The sequence below is a fragment of the Protopterus annectens genome, chromosome 3.part1 (genome assembly GCF_019279795.1).
Source record: "Protopterus annectens isolate FY-2018-M chromosome 3.part1, PAN1.0, whole genome shotgun sequence".
In the NCBI taxonomy this organism is placed as follows: Eukaryota; Metazoa; Chordata; order Ceratodontiformes; family Protopteridae; genus Protopterus; species Protopterus annectens.
This window is the reverse complement of record NC_056732.1, coordinates 1,393,519,361-1,393,541,635: the sequence shown is the minus strand read 5'-3', so window position 1 is coordinate 1,393,541,635 and position 22,275 is coordinate 1,393,519,361. Positions and strand designations below refer to the sequence as shown.

The following is a 22,275-nucleotide window of genomic DNA, read 5'->3' as shown; positions in this document are numbered from 1 at the left end:
TATGGGATGGTAGTTGGAGAATTCAGTAGAGCTTCCACCTTTATGTAGGGGAATAATATGAGAGATTTCCAGATACTAGGGATGTGTCCTTCACTGATGGTTCTATTGATCAGGATGGAAATGGGATAGGTGATGGATTTGGCTGCTTTTTGTAGATATTCAGCGGGTAGTTGGCCTGCTGAAGGAGAGGATGGTTTCACTTTTTGGATAAGGGTAAGAATATATGTTGTTGGGACTGGTCGGAAGAGAAATGGAGGGGATTGGGTAGAGTTAGAGTTAGATATAGTAAAGCTATGAGGTGATAACTGACTGGCAAGTGTTTGAATGACCTCAGTGAAAAAGGTATTAAAGGCATTGGCAGTATGCTTGGGATTTTCCAGGGCTGTGACTTGTGGGTTTTGTGTGATAGATTGACCTAGGTGTAATAGTTGGTTAATACTCGCCCAGAACTTTTGTGGTTTATTATGATGAATCTGCTGGAATTGTAGGTAGAAGTTTCTTTTGTCACAGAGTACAGCTTTTTTAGTATCATTTGTCAGATGTCTGAAGTTTTGCTGGTCTACTCGGCTTTTCGTCATTCACCATTTATTCCAGTATTTATTTCTGAGATGGATTTTTTGCTTGGTTTCTTTTGAAAGGCACAGGTCAGGTTTAGTTCTAATTCTGATAACCAAACCCCTTTCTAGAAAAGCTTTTTCCCCAGACTGTGATGAAAGGAAAGATCCATGGGCAGCCAGGCTGAAATAACAAAGAAAAAAACCTTGATAGCGAAAAGCAAAGCCCAAAAAATAAAAACTCACATGGATATTGCAAAAACAGTGTTATAGAACCCTGAAAGAGATCTGGTTATTAGTGTGGCACCAACTAATTTTCCAGTAAATTATTTCCTAGTAGCAGGCAGCTTTGCCTCCTTTGACACTTGCTGCAAATCTTCAAAAGAAGAAGAAGAAAAAAAAAAAAAAAAAAAAGAGGGCACCTAAAAAGGAATCAAAATTAAATCATTCAGTCAGTTGTAGTTGTTTCATGGGTATTTATGTATTATCGCAACCAGATTTCTTACCTCGCAAAATACATAATGTTTTTGCGAAATGACTATCAGAAAAGCAGGGGAACTGCAAGCCTGTATGTGTCTTACTTCTCTGTACAACTTTTGAAATGACCTTCCTAGATCAACAGTTGAGAAACAGTTGTGATTCTGGAAGCTTAAAGTACATGCTTGTTGCATCCATTAGATCCAACTTAAGCCATTTTCTTCCAACAATTTCGAGTCTGTATTCCTTAGGTATGCCATGAGGCTGTTCTTCTTGAAAGTCAGGCTCCTTCTTACATTTTTTCTCGCTCTTACTCCAATTAAAACTCCCATACTACTTCCCTACCACTTGCTGTGATGGATGTTGCAGACAAATACCCCTTTGAAGTATAAAAATCAAATGTCACGAATCCTAAAAACCTAAGATAATCTGGATGAGAAGTCCATGACTAATAGGAAAGGCTCAGGAACAGATCTAGATATAGTTCATAGGTTTTTACTAGACTAATGGCCACAAGGGCCTTTTTAAGCCTAGCCATGCATCCCAAATCTCTGACAAGTTCTGTTACCTTTGATAAGTGTAAGTATCCCTATCAGTCCCATCTCTTCTACTGTGTACAGATAGCACTTGGGAAGGACAACCCCCTACAGTCTCTCAATCTGCTCTGTTCCCTCTCTCTCCACCAAAAAAATATATACTTTATTCAGCTGCTCTTACTTAACTGTCTTCTACCTTATTACATTAGTTTGCTGTTCTGTGTGCTCTTAACTGTTCAGGTGCTCTTATTCTGCACTTATTACTGCTTGTTAGTAGCCCAATTAAATTTACCTGCTATTCTAATCATCTTAGTTTTGGTTACAGCACTTGTGCTTCAGACCATTTATTTTACATTTAGGGTTTTTGCAGACAAAACCTTATCAAACCCTGTTCTTCACAAGTCCGCCAAGTATTCAGAGCACTATGTCTGGACAATCCCCATCAGTTTCCCCTGCCAGCCCAGTCAACATGGGCATACTGAGACAGTGTAGTAACTGCCTCATGTTCATGGACAGTCCCCTTCTCCTAGCACATGATTTTTCTACTTGCAAGAGATGCATCGACAGCAGTAGGCCAGAATCCATGCTCTCTCACACCAGTCAGTACTCCTGACAAAGAGGAGATTGCCAGTACAAACACCACACCACCCACAACACATAGCCACATACCCACCTATGCAGGGGTCCTCAACAAAAACTTTCCTAAACACAGACCCCCAAAACACACTCACAAACATTCCACACACACCACCAATCACATCACACAAGTAGTCAATACACAAGTGCCTCACAAACACAGCCTATAAGGCGTAACAATAAAGCAATGCAGCCCATAAGGCATAACAATAAAGCAAACACACTAGTCATTGGTGACTCAGTAGTGAGACAGCATACATATGTAGAGTAGAGAGCATACCTCACTTAGATGCTTTCACAAACAGGTTGTGAAAGGAAATGTAGAGAACTTGTTTCCAGAAAGATTCCTTCCTTGGCACCATGAGAATCCTTGAATAAAAAATTCTGCCCCTGTGAACAAGAAGGAACTGGTTCTAATATTCTCTCAGAAAGCATTCAATGGATGACTGTAGAAGACCATCTGGACAGATATGGAGATAGTGGGTGAATCTTCTGAAAAAAAAGAGGAAAGGACTCCCACTACCACTAGTTGTTGTTGTAGTATCACTCCTAAATAACTTTCAAAACTCATGCATTTGTGAAAAAATCATTGACAAAGAAGAAAAAGTTCCAGCATCTGGGGAAAAATAAAAGGGATTGCCATGGTGGGGAGGGGGAAGAAAAAAGGAATAGCACAACAGTCATTTTTTCAATATATAGGGGTTATTTGAATCTTCATGCTTAAAGTTTGCAAGTAAGATGATTGAATATGCTGCTTGTTCTGCATATAATAAAAAGAACCTGAGTTTGCAGAGTCTTTGCACACTTAAAGAAGGAGGGTTGAAAAAAATTAAGCAAGCTCCTGAATAAACTCCACTCTTTCATAAAATATTTTGAGCTTCCGAGTGGCTGAGGGAACAAACACCACCTCCTTATCAAATGGAAAAACAGCTTTAACATCCACAGGAATCTACGGTGAATTTCCCATACATATTTTAACAGAAGTTGCTGCTCAAAACACAGCATCTACACAATCATAAACACTTAAAAATGTTTAGTAAACCTGGGAAACAAAAGCAATTAAAGCATTCAGATGAAAATTACCTCTGAAATGGAAATGTTAGCAATAATATTCCTTATATTCTCAAAAATTGCCAAATTATTTTAACACGAGAGCTTGGCAGTTGAGAAGTCAAAGAACAAAAAGACAAAGAAAAACATTTTTTTGTAGCAAATCCAAAGGCTTTCCCATCCCTGAAGAAGAAGGATTAACATTAAGAATTTTGTAGTATTAGACCCGAGACAAATATTTATAATATTGATTAAATTATACCATCCACCACTCTTGTAAGGAGGTTGTAGGTTGAATGTGAGGCATACTGCAGTGCAGGCATTAGCAAAAACATGCTCTAAAGCTTGTAAAACTGAAGGAATAGCAACAGGCTGAAATCCAAAATTAAAATACAACAGTATTTGTAGGTTTTCTATTGCAAGCAAAAACAAAAAAAAAAACTACAGAAGTGCAAATCGTGATCATCACTCTTATACTTTAAACTTATTTTTTTGAGGGGGCAACCCCTATGACCCCCATAATGATATATAAAACTCTGAGATTGCCGTACCTCTGTGAAAAAGGAATATTCTGAGAAACGGCCATCTTGGACTTACTATGTGCAAGTCTGAATGGTAAAAAAAAACTTTGGGAGTTGGGGAGAGACTGGAACCATGCACACACTCAGTTTGGTGTAATATGAGCTATCCCCCAAACTCCTGTGGAGATGGCTTGCATTGTTTTTTTTAAAAACAGATGTAATTCCTTAATGGGCAAGTGGCCCTTTAATAAAGTCTCTTGTCTTAGATGGGGATGCAGCATGCAGGTATGATGGCCATGCTACTCTAAAGGTAGAAATCCAGTACTGGACATCCTCATGACCATACTGCTTTACCTGCATGTCAGACGTGATTCCCTGATGGTAATACCAAGTCTGACGTACATATAGAACTGCTGCCCCAGAGAACATCAGCTCTCCTGTTAAGTCCTCTGGTAAATTTGGGCTATTCGCAGAATAAATAATGAGAGTCAATAACACAAAATGCAATAAAATGTCTGTACCTGTTCCTGGCATTGCTAGACTCCCCTCAATTGTATACCTCAAAGTAATACATTTTACTCCTCCCAGTGTGACGTCATCAGAGGGTTTCGACAGCTAAAAACAGAACCAGGAAGTAAATTGACAGCTTCTCAACGTAATGTAAATACAAACACGTTTTTTAAACTTCATAAATATAAATCCACTGATATAACTAAAGTAAAAAAAAAATTCAAAATCATAAAGACATCACGAAGGAGAGAGCAAAAATATGAGGTGAAATCGGGGAGAGCTGAGAGGTAGGGCAGTGTTAAACGACATACAAACTTCACATTCTTATATATGTGAAACTCGACTATCTCCTCTCCAGATCTACAGTACAACAAATGTCTTTCCTTAAACATGTAAATGCAATGCATTTTGTTTTCATTTATTACCAACCACAACCAACATCCCATCATTCATTCGCACACACACTAGGAACAAACAATTGAAAGTCACTTGCGAAACAATTATGTTACAACAACCAATCCACTGTTCTCGAAATATTTGCATAAATGTAAATTAATGTGGCTGACCCATTTACTTTAAGAATAGAGCTTATAAGAATTATGACACCTCTCAACCGTCCAGTTTTTTTGCAGAATGTCTGGATTTTTGCTTCGTATTTTTGGTCTGATAATAAACTGTATGATTTTCTGATATACCAAATGAGGAACGAATAATGACAGACATTTGCATTTTAGGATTTCTATTTATCAGAGAATGCACAGTTAAGACAAAATCGTTTATTCTAGTATTTTTTTAAGTTTATAAGAGCAATATTTAAAAATGCGTCCCTAATTTTGGTCGGCTTGTCCACTATTATTTTTAGCGTTGTTCAGAAGTTGCATGACTATAGCTTGAATGAAAGGTATGTATAATCCTAATGCACGAGTCTAGAGCTCTGTCTGGCGTGTCCACCCTCATGTCATCACCAAATTCGACGCATATTAAGCATAATTTAAATGCATATTTCGCTTGGTTGTTGAGCAGAGTAGAACGCTGATTAATGACGTAAACAAACTTCCTTGAAACTCTTAAACACCAGTATTGGCAAGTAAGTGGGGAAAAGTCCAATCGCCCATGTGATACAAAACGTCACGTGGTATTCTCCTTAGGAGGCGCTACTTTCATTTTATCCCAGTGATATAGAGTACTTGGTATTTGGGGAAAAAATCTGGTGATGATATTAAATATTTTATGATGCAGTATGAATGGATGGACAGATCGTTGCAGCGTTCATCTAAACTTAGCCGTGAAGTTTTAGAGCGTACTCGCAGCAGAAATGTGGTGTGGCCATCTGCAATAGAGTTTAAAAAGGGTAATCGTGATATAGGACAGATTTGTTCTGTTGTATGTAGTGCTGAGGTAACGGAATCTTAAATGACAGTTCACAACTTTAGTATAATTGCTAAATTTTCGCTTTGTTTATGTTTGTGAACGCTTGTGAAAATATGTATTTAGATTTGCCTTTAAGTCCGATGACGTGTGCAGTTTCAGTAGATATACCTTGTTGGTGTATAACCTCTTAATCAGTAAACATTGTGTTATATTGCTTACTTAAAGAAATACCTCTCAAAGACGTCCGAGTTTGACAAAAAATATCTCTCTCACTCTTAATCCTTCGTATAACTGGTGACTTTTGGGGGAAAAAGAATTGTGTTTACTAAGTAATGACAATAACTCGAGTTATAAAGTTCCTTTATTTCAGAAAACTTGATTTACGTTCTCTTATATTGTCAGTGTCTAGGAGCATTAGTACCAGTGTTTTAAAACTGTCGCTGATTGGTTAAGAGCCATCCTTCAGTATGTTATCTTAGAAATAATTATCCAGTAAGAAACGGGGAGGTGTGATATCTTACACAGTAATTGGGAAAAGGGTTTGCTTTCCCCCATAAATGTATGTTTTGTAAGTGTTAAATTATACTAAATGCAAAATCATAAATTGCAGAAGCAGATTTTTTACTTTTAAAATAATAGCCTTGATCGGTTAATCCTAATAAAAATATGTTTTGTATAGCAACGCTTTCACATGGTTATGGTGTTCAGTGATTGACCCGGCCTTATCATAGAGTGCACTGGACAACTGGGGCATATGGCTATTTGTGCCCTACTAGTATCCACTCTTACTCCTTATTTTCTTTATCAAGAAGTGGAAGGCCAGTCATATTAGGATGAATAATCATATCATTGCTGGAGCCTTCCTGTGTCCTGACAGAGTGCTCTTCAAACTATCTGGAGATATACAGAGCTAAGTATATTTTTCTGGCTCTTCAGAGTTGTGTACTGTTAATTATTGCTTGACTAATTTTATATCCTTGCTGGCTGACTTCAGAGTTGTGCACTGTTGTTTTTGCTTCATTGTATAGTTTTTCAGATCTCTGCTGAAGGTGCTCCCCTACTCACTCTCCCTATTCCTGTCTTGTTGTTTAAATTTGGAGGCTTTTGCAGTTGCTGTCCCACTAGATTTGATCTGGGACACTCCCCCAGTCCCAGACTCCTTCTGCACTTGTTTTTAGTCATTTTTAATTGAATTGCATTTTTTTTAACTATTTGGTCTAGCATTGCTACATACTCAAGTGTGCTAGCTTGCACTGCATTTGAATTGTTTTTACTGCTGTTTTAGCTACTTCTCTGTATTAAAAAAAATTCTAAGCCTGTTTCCTACCTTTCCTGTAACTAGTGTAGTCCATGTTCAGATTTGCTGTATCCAGGACTGTATGTAAGCTTCTGAGCACCCCAAGATTTCTATGTTGGAGGGAAGCCTTCTAGCTTATCAGTTGGAGTGGTAAGCACTAGGTAATCTATGTACCACTTAAGGAGTGGTTCTGGCCCAGAAATTGTAGTTATTGGCCGTTTGGGCAGTTTTCCATCTCTCTCAACTTTCTGATTTAAAAGCCCACATTTGCACTTGTTTTTCCCCCTTTCCTGTAACTAGTTTAGTCCAGATACAGATTCTTAGTTTTAGCACTTGAATTTGCTTATTCATGATCAGCACTTGTTCAGAACTTGTTGCAAGCACTAAATAACCTACGAATTACTACGGCACTCTACCTAGAGGGAAACAGTTTTGGTACTTACCTTCCTCACTTGCTTAGAGAAAAACAGCTCTTGTACTCTCTCTCCTCAGTTATCTAGAGGAAAATAGTTTTTTATTCAGGCATGTCCAAGGGTCAGCTCCCAGTGTTCTCTCCTGTCTATCTGATGAATCTGGGCATCTTGGGGCAATGTAGAAATTGCCTCCTATACACAGACAACCCTCTCCTCCTACCACGCAGCACTACAACATGTGAGAGATGCACTTATCTAGCCAAACTGGAGGTAAAGCTATCTCCAACCAAGACTGACCTTGACAGTCAAGAGGAGAAGGTAAACACTTGCACCACACTACACTCATCACATAGCCTCACTAAATCTACACTACCAAAATCCACAGATAGAAACACAAAAGCATTCGTGGAGGCTCTCAATAATAATCTGCTCAAGCAACAGAGACCTCCAGAGCAGAAATGCAAGCAACCTCCACCCCCAACACAACCCAAATGACACATAGCCCGCAGACTCAGTGTGCCACTCAAACACAGCCAATAAGGCAAAACAACGTACCCAACACACTAGTCATAGGTGACTCTATTGTCAGGCATACTGATGTCCCACTCACCAGGCTAAACAAGGAGGAGGTTACTGTCAGCTGCCTGTTGGGTGCCAGGATCTGCCACATAACCCATGAACTCAGGTCACTCCACAACAAATACAAATATGACTCTGTCATTGTCCATGTTGGTGTGAACGACCTGAGACGTACCTCCCTGGACTACATGAAGAGAGACATGGAAGAGCTGTCCGATCTTGTAGCCCAGGCAGGTATGACCCTAGCCCTGAGTAGCATTCTGCCATCACCCAGAATGATACCGCAGTACAAGGACAAAATGATTGACTTCAACAATTGGCTAAGCTTCTGGTGTCATTCTAAAGGGATCCAGTGTCTGTCTGCCTGGGATGACATGGTCGACAGACCACGATGCTTTGCCAGAGATGGCCTGCACCTGTCACCCCTGGGTTTCCGGATACTGGCTAAGGTTCTTGCCGCCCCTATAGTGCCTTTTTTAGGCAAGATTCAAATGACAAATTCACCACTAACCGGAACAGTCAAGCAAAAACTGAGGGTGATGCTACTCAATGCTAGAAGTCTAAATCTCAAAATGCACTCACTCGAGGCACTCCTTAAAATGGAGAACATCGATATCTGTGCAGTGACTGAGACCTGGTTCAAGGCTCCAGAGAGTACCACTGCACTACCAGGTTATAACTCATACCACACTTTTCGGCCATGTAATATGGACAGGAACACCAAAGGCGGAGGTGTGTCCATATTCATTAAGGATATCCACACCTCCAGGCTAGTTGCGCAGCATAACGTAGCCGATGTTATCCAAGTGCAACTAACGCTGGGCAAAACTGCAATCCAAATTGTAGCTTGCTACAGATCCCCCACCATGCCCCAGGATTCCCACTCCTCTTTTCTTGATGTACTGAAAAATATTAGGGTTCAACCAAACATCCTAATAATGGGCGATTTCAACTACCCCACCATTAACTGGGAAAACTACTCGTGTACCAACTCCTTCGCTCAATGCTTTCTGGAATTCATAAACTCCAATGCCCTGGATCAACTTATCCACACCCCTACTAGGGGCAACAATATCCTAGATCTAGTCATTACCAACATGAGTGACCGGTGTTCCACACCTGAAGTCAACGCCTCATCGGTCCGATCCGACCATAAGCTAATTACCATAGACATCCTGCCCCCACTCCCCATTAAGGAAACTATGGTAAAAAATTTCTCCAAAGCCAACTTCATGCTTCTTAAGACAGAAGTGGTGAATTTCATGACATACATGCAGATGGACAATACAGTTACGACTATTGAATCCTACACAATTCGACTTTGTAAGCACCTACACGAGTGCATGGATCGTGCTATCCCAAACAGAACCAAGATGCTATCCTCCAAAAAACTGAAGCCAATCTGGTGGTCCCCTGCCATAAACAAACTGTACAACACAAGGAAGAAACTGTTGCAAAAGAGAGTAAAATCCCATGAGTGGAGGAGCTCCCTGGTCAGCCTCAGTAAGAAGCTGCAATCCCTGATAAAATCCTCCAAAGCTAGTTACGAAAACAAAATCGCCACTGATTCTAAAGACAACCACAAAGCATTCTATAGTTATGTCAAGAATCTCAATGGCAACACTCAGATCTACTCTGAGTTGCAGCACAATGGCACTGTAAATATACATACCCAACCTATATTGCCAATATCCTGGCAGATAGGTTCAGTGCTAACTTTACCCCCCCCTCACCCCCTAAAGAGCCCATCTTTATAACGGAAGAATGCAAAGTTCCTATAATCACGGCTGCGCAGGTTAAAACCACACTCTCCAAAGCCAAGAACACAGCATCCATGGGACCAGACAACATCCCAGGCTGCGTTCTACACGAACTACAGAATGAACTGGCACCCTACCTAAGTACCATGTTCAGTCATAACATCACCTCAGGCTTTGTACCCACTGAATGGCACACAGCGACGGTTATCCCACTCCACAAGGAGGGAGCCACCACGGACCCCGGAAACTACCGCCTCATTAGCCTGACGAGCCTGGTCTGCAAGGCCATGGAATGTATCATCATGGAACTTATAAACAAAGACATTGGTAATCTCCAAACTCTGCACCTCACCCAGTTCGGGATTGTAAAAGGTAGATCATGTCTCCTAAACCTGTTAGACTTCTTTGAAACAGTCACCAAAGCTGTAGATGAGGGTAAGGTGGTTCACACAGCCTATCTAGATCTTGCCATGGCTTTCGACACCATCCCCCACTCTGGAATTACAAATAAACTCACTAAACTAGGTATAAATCCCTGTGTCACAAGATGGGTTGCCAACTGGCTCACTGACAGAACCCACACTGTGAAAGTAGCAGACTCCAAATCCGACTTCAGACCAGTGACAAGTGGAGTATCACAGGGTTCAGTCCTGGGTTCGCTCCTGTTTGGTACCTACTTCTCTGAAGTACAGGCTAACACAGAAGGTCTTTGGCTAATGAAGTTTGTAGATGACTGCAAACTAGGAGCCATAATCGAAACTCCTAACGATGTGGACATCTTACAAAAGGGTCTCACTGAGACAGATGCCTGGTATCAAAGCCATGGCCTCAAGCTCAGTGCCAAAAAGTGCATTGTCTTCCCTTTTGGTAAAAACTCTGTACCCATGAACTACAACATAGGCGATAGTATACTTAACACCGAAAGTGTGATGAGACACCTTGGGACACAGGTGGACAGTAGTCAGGAAGTCCTTCTACGTGGCACCCCTCATCACAAAAGGTTTCTCATCCAGAAAAAAAGAGGTCATTGTTCCCCTACTCATCACTCATTAGACCCATTATAGAGTACAGCGCCCCTTTTGGTATGTACCTCACAAGACCTCTACAACAATTGGAAAGGCCACAGAAATACTTCACAAAGAGGATTACCGGCCTCAAACAGATGCCCTAGGCAGGCTGTCTCAAAAAAACTCCAGCTTTTCTCCGTCGCATATCGCCTACTCAGAAGTGATCTCTGCCTAACATGCAAAGCTATGTCAAACCCAGAGCTGTTGGACATGCTCCACTTAAAGAAATCCCAATCCCTCCGAGCTACACGCTCTAGGGACCTAAACCTTGTCACCACAATAAACAGAACATGCCAGAGGGATAGATTCCTGTTCCAGAGACTTTCCATACTCTGGAATAAACTACCTATCTATATCAAACAAAGCTCCTCATTGGCACTCTTCAAGAAAAATCTTGATTGGATGGGAAATAGGAAATTCACCCTGGGGATCACTTCTGTGGCTCTGCTCGACAGTGGCACAGGAAAATAATTTTCTTGGGTGGCAAAAGCCAGGGTACCTTTTTGGCTGGGCTTGTATAGGCCCTCGGGCTGATAGCCTAGTACCTACCTATGAATTTATGAATACTTATCCAACTACTTAATTACTACTTAAAGGAAGACAGTGTGTCACATTGATCTAGAGAGGAATTTCAAGTCTCTCTCTACCATGATTTATTTGCCGGCACATGTTTAGTTCTCTGGTTCTACTGATTGCTAAACTGTTTGATTTGTGGCGGAATAAGAAGTCCTGGACTGCTGAATCCCTGTTTCTTGATGACTGTTACAATATGATGATCAAAAGAAAGAGGAGATCTACCTTCATTCCAAGTTCTGTCACAAAGTTTTTATTTTGGAGTGGGGTGCTTTTTATGCTAATGTATAATCTGGGTGTAGGGCTTGTTTGTCATGCTGTCTGGGGATGCACCTACCACCTTTACAATCTGGGCTCTGTCCCTCAACCAGTTAGCACTAACATAAGGAACAATTTAGAGTACATTTATCTTTCTGATAAGGTTGGCATGTGATGTAGTATCAAATGCTGTGGCAAATTTAAGGTATGCTGTATGGACAGCTTGACTACTGTCCATGGCTTTGTGTTCCCCTCTCAAAAAAAAAAAGTACTAGATTCATTAGACATGATCTAGCGTTAACAAGGCCAAACTGGTGAGAGTCCAGTCTTATCATATTTAAAAAAAAATAAAAAAAGTAAAAATCTTAGTTTGTCGCATCTGTTTGGACCTCTTCGTGGGGTCTGCTGTGTGTCAAACCTCACGGACAAAGCCTATTATATGTAAATATGTGTATATATATATATATATATATATATATATATATATGTAAATATTACATATTACATATGTGTGTATGTGTATGTAGTCCTCTGGTATTTTTGAGTTTTGTAAGGGTGTCTCTGCGGTGAAATTTGTTTGCTAGAATATTTACAATATGCAATAGATCAGAGTATGTAGTCCATTTTGAGTAAATTCAGAGCAATTGGGTGTTATTTTGCAACTTCTTAACGTAAGGAAGGATTTGTAGTTATCCTTGGCTTCCAATGCCGACCTAAGTTTATGGGAAACTTTAGTTTTCATAATGGTGTTTTTCAAGACCTTCCTGTAGTGTATTCGGTGATGGTGCTTGTATTATCATCAGCCAGTGAGCACTGCCAGTTAGCTGCTTTTTCAGAACTGAATGTTTGATCTAAAGAATTGCAAAGTACTCTAGGTGGCCTGTCAGGAAAGTGATTAGTGAGAACATCGGTTTTATCCTCTTGCTTGGAATAGTGCTGATAATGTAGACAGAAGTCAGTCCTATTTTGGTACTATTTTTTTGTTGTTAGCAGTTACTCTGCTGATTAATAACACTCTTACTTGCTTTGTTATTTCTGAATTTCTAGGATCCAGCTGCCAACCTGTTAATAAAATCCCCTTGAATACTATTGTTCCTGTCCTGTTGTAAATTATTGATATTGTTCAGACTGGCATACTTCAGACTTCCTGTAGTCTTATCTAGTGGCAACACTAATACAGTACAAGAAAGTTTAACCGTTCTTGTAAATAATACCAGTTCCTGGTCCCAGTATCAAGCCTTGCTGCAGCTTGTTAGTTTTTCCTTTGACTTCCAATCAGCTACTAGCTTTAGTCTGTATTGTTTGCTGGACCTCCTGGTGCTTTTTTGTGTATGTTTTGTTAAAGATTTTTAAAGTTGTAGTCTTGCAAAAGCAGACTGCTTCTTAAAACATGTTAACTATAATGTTGAATACTTTTTTTGTTGCAGGTAAAATCGTAACATGCAAATTTTTGCAGTTTATTACCATAAAGTTTTTTAGTCTAACACACTTTCTTCTCTGTAGCAGGAAGAAACTGCATATGCAACGCTAAATGATGCATTTGCTACTGTCCTGGAATTCATGGCTCAAACCACAGCACAATGCCAGGTAATGATGATTTTGACTAGGGAAATGTCAAAGCCAACATTAGTATAGGGCCGTGGAGAGTTTATTGTGCAAGTTGTAGTTCAGGTTATGTTTTACATAAAGTAATGGCTTCAGCCAAGTGTTTTTTTTTCCCACTTGAATTCAGTTCAACAGTGATATAAGTAATGCTCCAAATGAAACTGTGTAAGGAAGAAGTAGTTTTGTTATATTTTTGTCAGGGTAGCAGCAGTTTTTATATCAACACCACTTTAAAGCTCAGTTTTTTTTTGTATGTGTTTGTTAAAGAAGTATGATTTCAATTGGGCCTTTTGAGAGTGTTACTGAATAATTGTGTTTTTGAAATGAAGTGAACATTTTCTTCTACATATTAGTGTTGCATACAGTGATAACCAGAGAAAGTGAGTGAAGTAAATATATTGCAAGCTATGTGTATGATATGCAAGCCATCATGTGTAGATGGAGCAGTTGCATTGTATGAGGCAGATGTGGGGTGATGAGTTATAATTCATGAATCTCTCAGGCTTGGAACAGTCCCCTTGCTCCAAGTTGTGCTGTCATAAGAGCTAAGGTGATGTCCCATGCCAGAGATTCTGCAAGCCATTACTATCTTAAGGGTAAGTAAAGCACTCCTTTTTAATGTTAGCCCCTGTAAAGCAGACAGTCTGCCGCCAGTTGTCACCCTCTAAACTCCGATGCCAGAAGGTACTCCTAAACCCCGAGATATAATCATATATTTTTTCCCACTGTTTGAAAAGAGATTAGCATCCCATTGTAGTGTCATGCTTATAGCCATATGACTGTTTTGCTTTATGCCCGACCTGTTCCCCACTGTCACATCTGACTTGCAGTGATGTAAGGCCATTAAGGCCAATAACATCTTTGTGTGTGTAACATACCCCTTATCATCACTACTAGAGCTGTCATCCTTGAACTGGGACAAGCACATCATTTAAATTACTGTTTTTTCCTAAACTCATTCACTAGAAAAAAAAATCGTACTAGGACCGAGGCAGCAGACACTCCAAGTGAAATGATTCCAAATGCGTTTAGTTGTTTCAGTGATAATTTGTAATGTTTTGGTAACCGTGTCCTCAGGTCTGTTGTGCCTTTCAAACTTTTCCTTTTAACATCTGTTTGTACCAACCCCCCCTGTTTTTCTGTGTCTTAATTGCCTTTATCCAAGTTCAGGAGGTATGCTTAGCCCTTGCAGAAATTAAAGGTGAAAGTTTCATAGACTTTCCTTCTTTGCTCAATCAGGCATTTGGTTTAAACTGGAGTTTCATAGGTCTGTGGTAGGCTAACGATCACAGGGGTCTTTTTTAAGTCTAGCCATGCATTTCAAATCTCTGACAAGTTCTGGTACCATTGATAAATGTAAGAAGGGCCTTGGGAGATGAGCCATATCCAGGCTGCCTGAACCATTTCCAGGCTGCCTGTGTCCATTAGAGACATAGTCTCATAGGTATATACTAGGCTAACGACCACCATGGTCTTTATAAGCCTAGCCATGAAATCCAACCCAGTTGTTAGGAAGTTTCTAGAGGTTATGCGGTGGGGTATGCAAGTTTGAGCATTACTGTCTGCCTGTCTATCAGAGACATGGGAGCCAGACCCAGGTTGAATTTGCAATTCCCTGTCCATTAGTCAAGGTTTTACTTAAATAGGGTTAGGGGTGGACTCTGCTTTACATGGATGTTGACTCTGTTCCAAAACATGGGGGATCCTGTGCGACATATGTCTGTCTTGCTAACATATCTTTTTTATGTCACAAGCAAAACTTAAATCCTTGTATCTAGTGGTTATGATGCGGTTCATTTTGCGGATGTGCAAAAGGACAATCAGAGCTGGATCCGAGGATGCCTTGTGTGCCAGGCATAGATCACCGCTCAGTAACTGTAGAACAGAGTATTGAGATAGGGCTTTAAGGCAAGCCATATAGAACATGACACATATTAGCTACATAAAAAAGGGTGAATGGGCCAGAAGATGGGTGAAAAAGTCTTGATACTTCACTAACTATACACATCAGGAATCGGGATATTGACTTACCTGGTCGTCATGGCCATGGATGGTGCAATGCTACTGGAGAACAGTGATAGCCCCTATTAGGCATCAAAAAAATAACTTGATAATAGCATTGTAAAAAATGGTCATACATGTAGACATGCCATGCACTGTTCTACCCCCTGTGGTGAGAGCTGCAATGCCACTGTGAGTGCAAACACACACGCATACAGTATGTAGGAAGCACTCTGACACTATCCTGGATCTGATCAAATTAGACAACTTTACCAGAGTAGAGAGATACAAAGCTAATGGCAGATGGTGCTCACCTTTATGTGAAGGTGAATAGTACATCAGTACATAAGCTGCTTCCAGCAAGCACCTAATCCTATATTAATAAACAGCACTTCCAGGCAGTCTTACCAGTTCTTCCCTTAGCCAAGGTGTACTTCTGAACTGGTCTGTGGGTAGTTGGTGTGAAATAGATATTAACAGAGAAGACATGTTTGAATGTACATCTATGCAGCATGCATGTACTATGCTTTCGTGCACTTGAACAACGCACATACCACAGCGTCTTGGGATACCAGCCTCTATCCCTCCCCCAGGAGTCTGGCAGCCCTGGCAGGTGGTATGATGAGAGGCCAAGAATAAAGTTGTTCCATTGGGCTGAATTATATGCGGTCTTCCACTAGTGGCATTTTTCTCCCTTTTGTAATGATGGAATCTGTTGGCTGCATGGAAGATTATGTCAGAGCAGCACCAGTGGCATGTCTGCTGTGATTGGTTGTGACCACCCACTGTATTTACCATGTTGGTAATATCTCCACCTTTGTGTTTTCCACAGTGTATTCCCTGTCTATACAAGTGGATTTCTGCCATATTGTTGCAGGCCCTTTAGAATAATCTCATACTCCGTAGTAAAGAAGTTGTATTATAGCAAATAATAAACTAAAAATATCAGTACAGGCAGAAAGGCTTAGAAGATACACAGATAAATATAAAGGAAAAGTACAAAATAAGCAATTTATTGATGACCCAAAAAAGACTTTTAGAGAATTGGGAAACAAGGTAAAAGGAATTGAAAGACCACCAAAAAAAGAAGAAATAGATGCATTTTGGAGAAGTATTTATGAAGATCCTGTGGGACGTAACAAAGATGCTAAATGGATAGAAAAAGTAAAAGGCAGAATAAGAAGTTCAAATATACAGGATATGAAATGGGAGAAATGGGATGAAGTAATGGCTAGAGAGATTGAAACAAAATTAAGAAAAGCTTCTAATTAGAAAACCCCAGGCCCATATGCAGTACCTAATTTCTGGCTAAAAGTATTAACATCTTTGCACAAAGATTTAGCCATGAGTAAGAACTATTTATATGCGCATCCCGAACATACACCAGCCTGGCTAACAGGAAAAACAATGTTCCTACTTAGAGTAAGTCTGCAAGCTACCCTAACAATTATAGACCAGTAACTTGCCTTCCGATGATGTATAAACTATACACTGGAATTGATTCCGACAGAGTTTATAGTCGTTTAGAAGAAAACTCTGTTATGGCAATAGAACAAAAGGGTAACAAAAGAAAGTCCTATGGAACAAAGGATCATTTGTTAAATAAAATCACAGTAGAGAACTGTAAAGGGGGAAAAATCTAAGTATGGCATGGATAGACTACAAAAAAAAAAGCATTTGACGGTATTCTACATTCATAGATAAGAGTGCTTAAAAATGTATTAGATACACTACAATGATAAAATACATCACAGCAACCATGAAACAGTGGCAACCACTTTGAGTTAAGCCATGATAGAGTACAAATTAGTATTCCATGGATAAAAATCCAAAGGGGGATATTCAAGGGTGACTTGTCTGCCACCGCTGCTCTTTTCCCTTGTCCTTAACCGTTATGCTGTCTACTTAACAGATTAGGTCATGGCTATAATTTGGCTCCCAGAGTATAAAGACTTCTCATCTGCTCTTTGATTTAATATAGCTCTTCAGATGAGGAACTGAAAGCATAACTGCAAGTAGTCAACTTTTTCAGATGATATAAGAATGTCATTTGGTCTTGATACATGTGCAAAAATATCCTTTAAAGCAGGAAAGGTGCAGCACCAGGAAAACATCAGTTCTGGGCAAGAATGTGATGTAAAAGAACTTTAGCAAGAGGGAGTGTATAAATATTTGAGAAGTGATGAAGGATCAACACGCGAACAGAACTCGGTAAGGAATATTATAGAAGACTTTAATTAATCCTGAAAACAGCATTAACGTCTAAGAACAAAGTTCAAGCTATAAACCAATTTGCTCTTCCTGTCCTAGCTTACAGTTTTGGAGTGACTGACTGGTCCCAAAAGGTGTTGGATAGATTAGACAGGAAAACAAGAAGGATGCTTCATGCTCATCAAATGAATTATAAAAATCAGTGCATGCCAAGAGTTTATATATTCCCCGTTCCAGAGGTGGTATGGACCTCCTTGAAAATTGATTACATGTATAGATCTGCAATTGTGGGACTGCATACATATCTGCTGACCTCACAAGACCCAAACACAGTGAAAGTTTTGAAACATGAGGAGAATAAATCTAAGATGACTTTCCTTCTTAGTGTAGCAGAAGCATATACTGGTGTCAAGCAGGAATGGAAATCAAACCAGAAGTAGTAGGAGCAACGAGTCTTATCTATATGTTACCGATGGGTCCACTTCAAAATACTGACTTTCAAAATACTGAGAGCAAAATCTCTAAAGCTCAAAATACTGTAAACTCATAATACTGAAACTATTGAAAACACACATGATACAAACACTTATTATATTCTAGCACAAGTACATACTGAAACAAATAAAACACAAACCATATTACTCTTCTCCAAATATAAGCAGGGGGGCAAGCCCCCCGCACCCCCCACACACCCTGCTACTTAAATATATCAACTCCAAGATTGCACTTTAGTGAAGTGCAATCTCAAAGTTGATGTATTTAAGTAGCAGGGGGTGTGGGAGGCTTGCCTCCCACATGGGGGGAGCAGGGAGGCTTGCTCCTCCTACCTATACTTGCAGAAGAGCAATATGTTTCTGTATGTAGTTCTGCTGCAATATAGTTGTGTTGCTGTACTGTTTTTTTCTTCGATATTTTGAGCTTTAGAGATTTTGGTCTCCGTATTTTGAGTTTAGGGATTTTGAAAGTCAGTATTTTGAAGTGGACCCATTACCGATGCATGTAACTCCATATGAATTGCAGAAGGAGACCTTACTGGGCACGTTGCAGGTGCTGCGAAAAGCACTTCTGGCTGACATCAAAAGACTGAAACAATACTAATTTCATGAACTTTAAAATCATGCTTTGACTTGGGAATGTGATCCATTACCGTCATGGAATTAGAAGTGCAAAAGAGTTGGAGAAATTATCATCTCTGCAATAAAAGAAATGTAGATGTCAGGATGTATAAATGTAGTATACCTATTTACAGATTCTTGTCAGCAGTGTGAGACGCTTTGTTGTACCACATATATGTTTGACTGCAATGTAAGATAACACATGCCTATGTAAGAAATGTGCATGGACATTTAACACATACTCCTAATAAACACACATGACAACTAATAGTTGCCACATATGTACCTACACCAAAATATAAACAGAATGTGCCACACGCTGTTAGCAGCATACATCTTAGGATATGTCATGCATCCAGAGATGTGTTTTGGACCCATGTCTGTGGGACTGTTTACAGCAATTTACTGTCTACAGCACCACTTCAACTATGCTAACCTGGAATTGTCTTCACATCTATGCTCACCTGCACATCTCAGTATCCCTACCATGACCCCTACAGAGAATGGGCGTATGAAACGCACATTAATGCAGTAGGGCATGATAAGCTACAGACCTCTGTAATGAGTACCACACGAACCTGAAACTTATCACATCAGCACATTAGGAACAAATGTGTCACTACTTCTTAAAAGTGACGTCTATATAATCACATTCAGATGGACACAGGCTGAGACAGCTGATGTCACTGAAGTCTCCATCGAAAACCATGGGACCGTCAAATAAAATGCTGCAGTGTTACTCAGCATCCGCAAACTAAAATTCATAAGTATGACCTTGCAAACAATCCCATAATCCAACTGCAAGCGAAATAGGTACAGCAGTCCTGGAAAATATGGTCAGGATCCATCCATATCTCCAGTACACTCATGACTTGTAGACATGTATCGATACACCTGCATGTGATAGAAAGCAAACCTGTGCCCTTTATTTCAAAACACATGCATTTGGTGATGAATTATTAATGTATTCTTTTTGACTCGTGACATACTACTACTGTAGTCTCTGAACATAAGTCCCATTTGTGAGTATAGAATCACAAGCAGCTCACCTACTGAAAGCTTCACTTTTGCAACTGTAGAGGCAAGTATACCTAACAGTGTGAGCACCTTAACACTCACAGCTATTAAGTACTATTTGTGCTATACATAATTAGTCTGCTTCATTAGCATAGAATGTTTTTGAAATGCATACACAGATGTCTACATAAGTTCTCAAATAGTGGCACATGAACCAGTAGCTCAGCATAAGTGTGCAGTGCTCCGTGCAAATGCCCAGTAGTTGCCAGTGTATGTGTAGATGTACAGCATGTGCTTGATGTCTACCGATGGGCTGTTACCAATCTCATTGCACCAGTTTTAAAATATAATACTACACTTCCAGACCATTTCTTTGCTGCCTGAAAATGGAGTGGCACTTCAGTGAGCCTTTTCTTGAAGGCATTCTACAACTTAACTGTGAGGAAGCTATCCACAAGGAGGAGACTGTGCCCAGCTGGACTGTTATTGAGATGATGCAGCTGTTGCCTGTGCATATCCTAAGTGAGGAGAGGATGCAGACATGCCAGAGGAACTTTACAGTGATCGATGCTTAGAAGTGGATTGTCTGAGAGCTTCCTGGACAGGCCAGGATCTTCAGGACTGATGTGCAGGTTTGTCACCATTACAACAACCTCCAGCTCTGGGATCAGGAGCTACTGGTGGAGGGAATCAGTGATGTCTACAGACAGCCACCGTAACACATTTAATCTTTACTTTGCAGGTATTAAAATGGTATTATGGATTAACAATGTGGGTTTTTCCACAGTAAATCTTTCACATTTAGGCAAAATGTAATGATCTCCACATAGGTACTGAACTATAGGGCAAATATACTTATAATGCACTGACTTATTTTTAGTATCATGATTTTTCTGCAGTGTTACCATCAGTAACTGTGATGTACTGTACAATAGCACCATTACAGCATTAGAGAATGTATCATTGTATATCTCATGATTATCTGCAGATGCAAAAAAGCTTAATTGTTGTTAAGCATTGTTTTACTGCATAATAATCCTTTACCTATCGATGTTGAGTGTTGGTATGTACCTACAACTCCTACTAGGAGCTCACATAGGGCAGGCTGTAAAGTAGTTCAACATGTTAATCAACAAAGCAGTAATATGGGTAGTCGTACGACTATGGGTTCAAAACCTATCCAGGCTTTTCATATTCTATCCATGTGCAACACACATTTGAAGTCCTTTATTTTCGTTAATATTATAAGAGTTATGTATGCTCCATTTCTTTAATGTATAGACATGTTAAGTATTTAAAGTTCTGAGAGGCAGAGTTTTTTGCACTTTATTTTCCAGGATTTGTCCTTTTGGAGGAGGGTTTGTCTGATTTCCTTTGCCAACCAGGCTGTGGAGTTTGACGTGGTTCTCTTTATGCTAAGTGAAGTGTGTGTGTTTAATATGGTTCAGAATGTGTTGTTGAAAAACGGGTTTATCTGTTCTAGAGACATTTAAGCTATTCTAGTTGTGTAGTTAAGTGTAGTGACAAAGTTGTTTACTTTGAATGTTTTTGCATAATGTAGCTGTTTTATAAGATATAGATGCCAAACCAGGCATAAATTTCCTGTTACCCATCCAGTTGTCCAAGTTACACTTGAATTGGGTTACAGAGGAATTCTGCTTCACATTGATGGGGAGCCTCTTCCAGAGAAGGGTTGGTCTCTGGGTTACATGCCTGTCTCTCCATTGGGTTCTAGTTATATCACAGGCAAGGTTTAAGTCTTTAGAATGGAAAATTCTGGTGCTGTTTTTGTGGATATGCAGGAGGTCCATCGGGGTGCAGTCCAGCAATGCCTTGTATGACCGGCATAGATCTTCCCTCAACAGCCTGTAGGAGATGGAACACTGGGATAGGGCTTTGAGACTGCTTGCATAGGACATGTTACTTATGCCCTGTATTCTTTCAGTTAGTAACCTCTTGTGGACTTTCTGCTTGTTGGATGTGAATGGTTAGGTATATACAAAAGGGGGTGTTATACTCAATACTACATCTGTTGAATGCTGAATATAGTAGAACTGTGGCCTCCCTGGACCTAGATGCCATACCTTTGATTATAAGTTGCACAACATAGAGTAATTTCCTCACTAACTGTAGACATGCGTTTTGCCAAAGGCCACATTTCTGTCTGTGTGTCCTGAAGTCCCTGACTACTGTGTTGGCTCTTAGGGATGTGTTGCCAATGTGATAGCTACCAGGGGTGGATGATTTCCTGAAGGATACTGCTATGCATTTCCTGGTATTTTGTTTTAGTCCATTGCTCTGACACAAGTTATCTCTGTCAGCCCTTCCTGGGGAATAGTAGTGTTGGTGGGGGGTTCTATTACTGCTCCTAATTTGCAGTTATCTGCAGATTTGGTCATCTAGAGGTCCTTGACATTGGTCTTCACTTCAGAGAAGTAAATGCAAAAAAGGAGTGGTCCCAGGACCAATCCCCATGGGACTCTGCTTGTGAATGGCTTCTTTGTAGAGGTGGACTTCCCAGTTCTAACTTCCTGGGTCCTGTCTGAGCCAGCTAGATGTCCACTGGGTGGCATAAGGGTTTATACCTATTGAGTTTAACACAATGGCCAAGTGGAGTATTGACAAATGGTGTGAACTGTTTTGGTCCACTCCATTGCTTTATTGACTTTCTGAAAGAAGTCCCTCGGGTTAAGTAGGCAATGAGGTGTCCCTGATAAAACTAAA

At 40.0% G+C, this 22,275-nt stretch overlaps 1 protein-coding gene across 4 annotated transcripts in view; it reads left to right on the top strand.

The window, feature by feature from the left end:
• Positions 1-5,383: 5,383 nt before the first annotated feature.
• The window catches only part of AKIP1 (A-kinase interacting protein 1), a 173,207-nt gene continuing 156,315 nt past the window's right edge, over positions 5,384-22,275 (top strand). For 2 of the 4 annotated variants that reach the window (XM_044067434.1, XM_044067430.1), the window contains exons 1-2: positions 5,384-5,682; positions 13,106-13,189. In XM_044067434.1, coding sequence (XP_043923369.1) covers positions 5,515-5,682; positions 13,106-13,189 — 252 coding nt within the window. In that variant the 5' untranslated portion in view covers positions 5,384-5,514. The remainder of the gene's footprint in view (positions 5,683-13,105; positions 13,190-22,275) is intronic. The other 2 variants (XM_044067431.1, XM_044067432.1) reach the window with 2 other exon arrangements.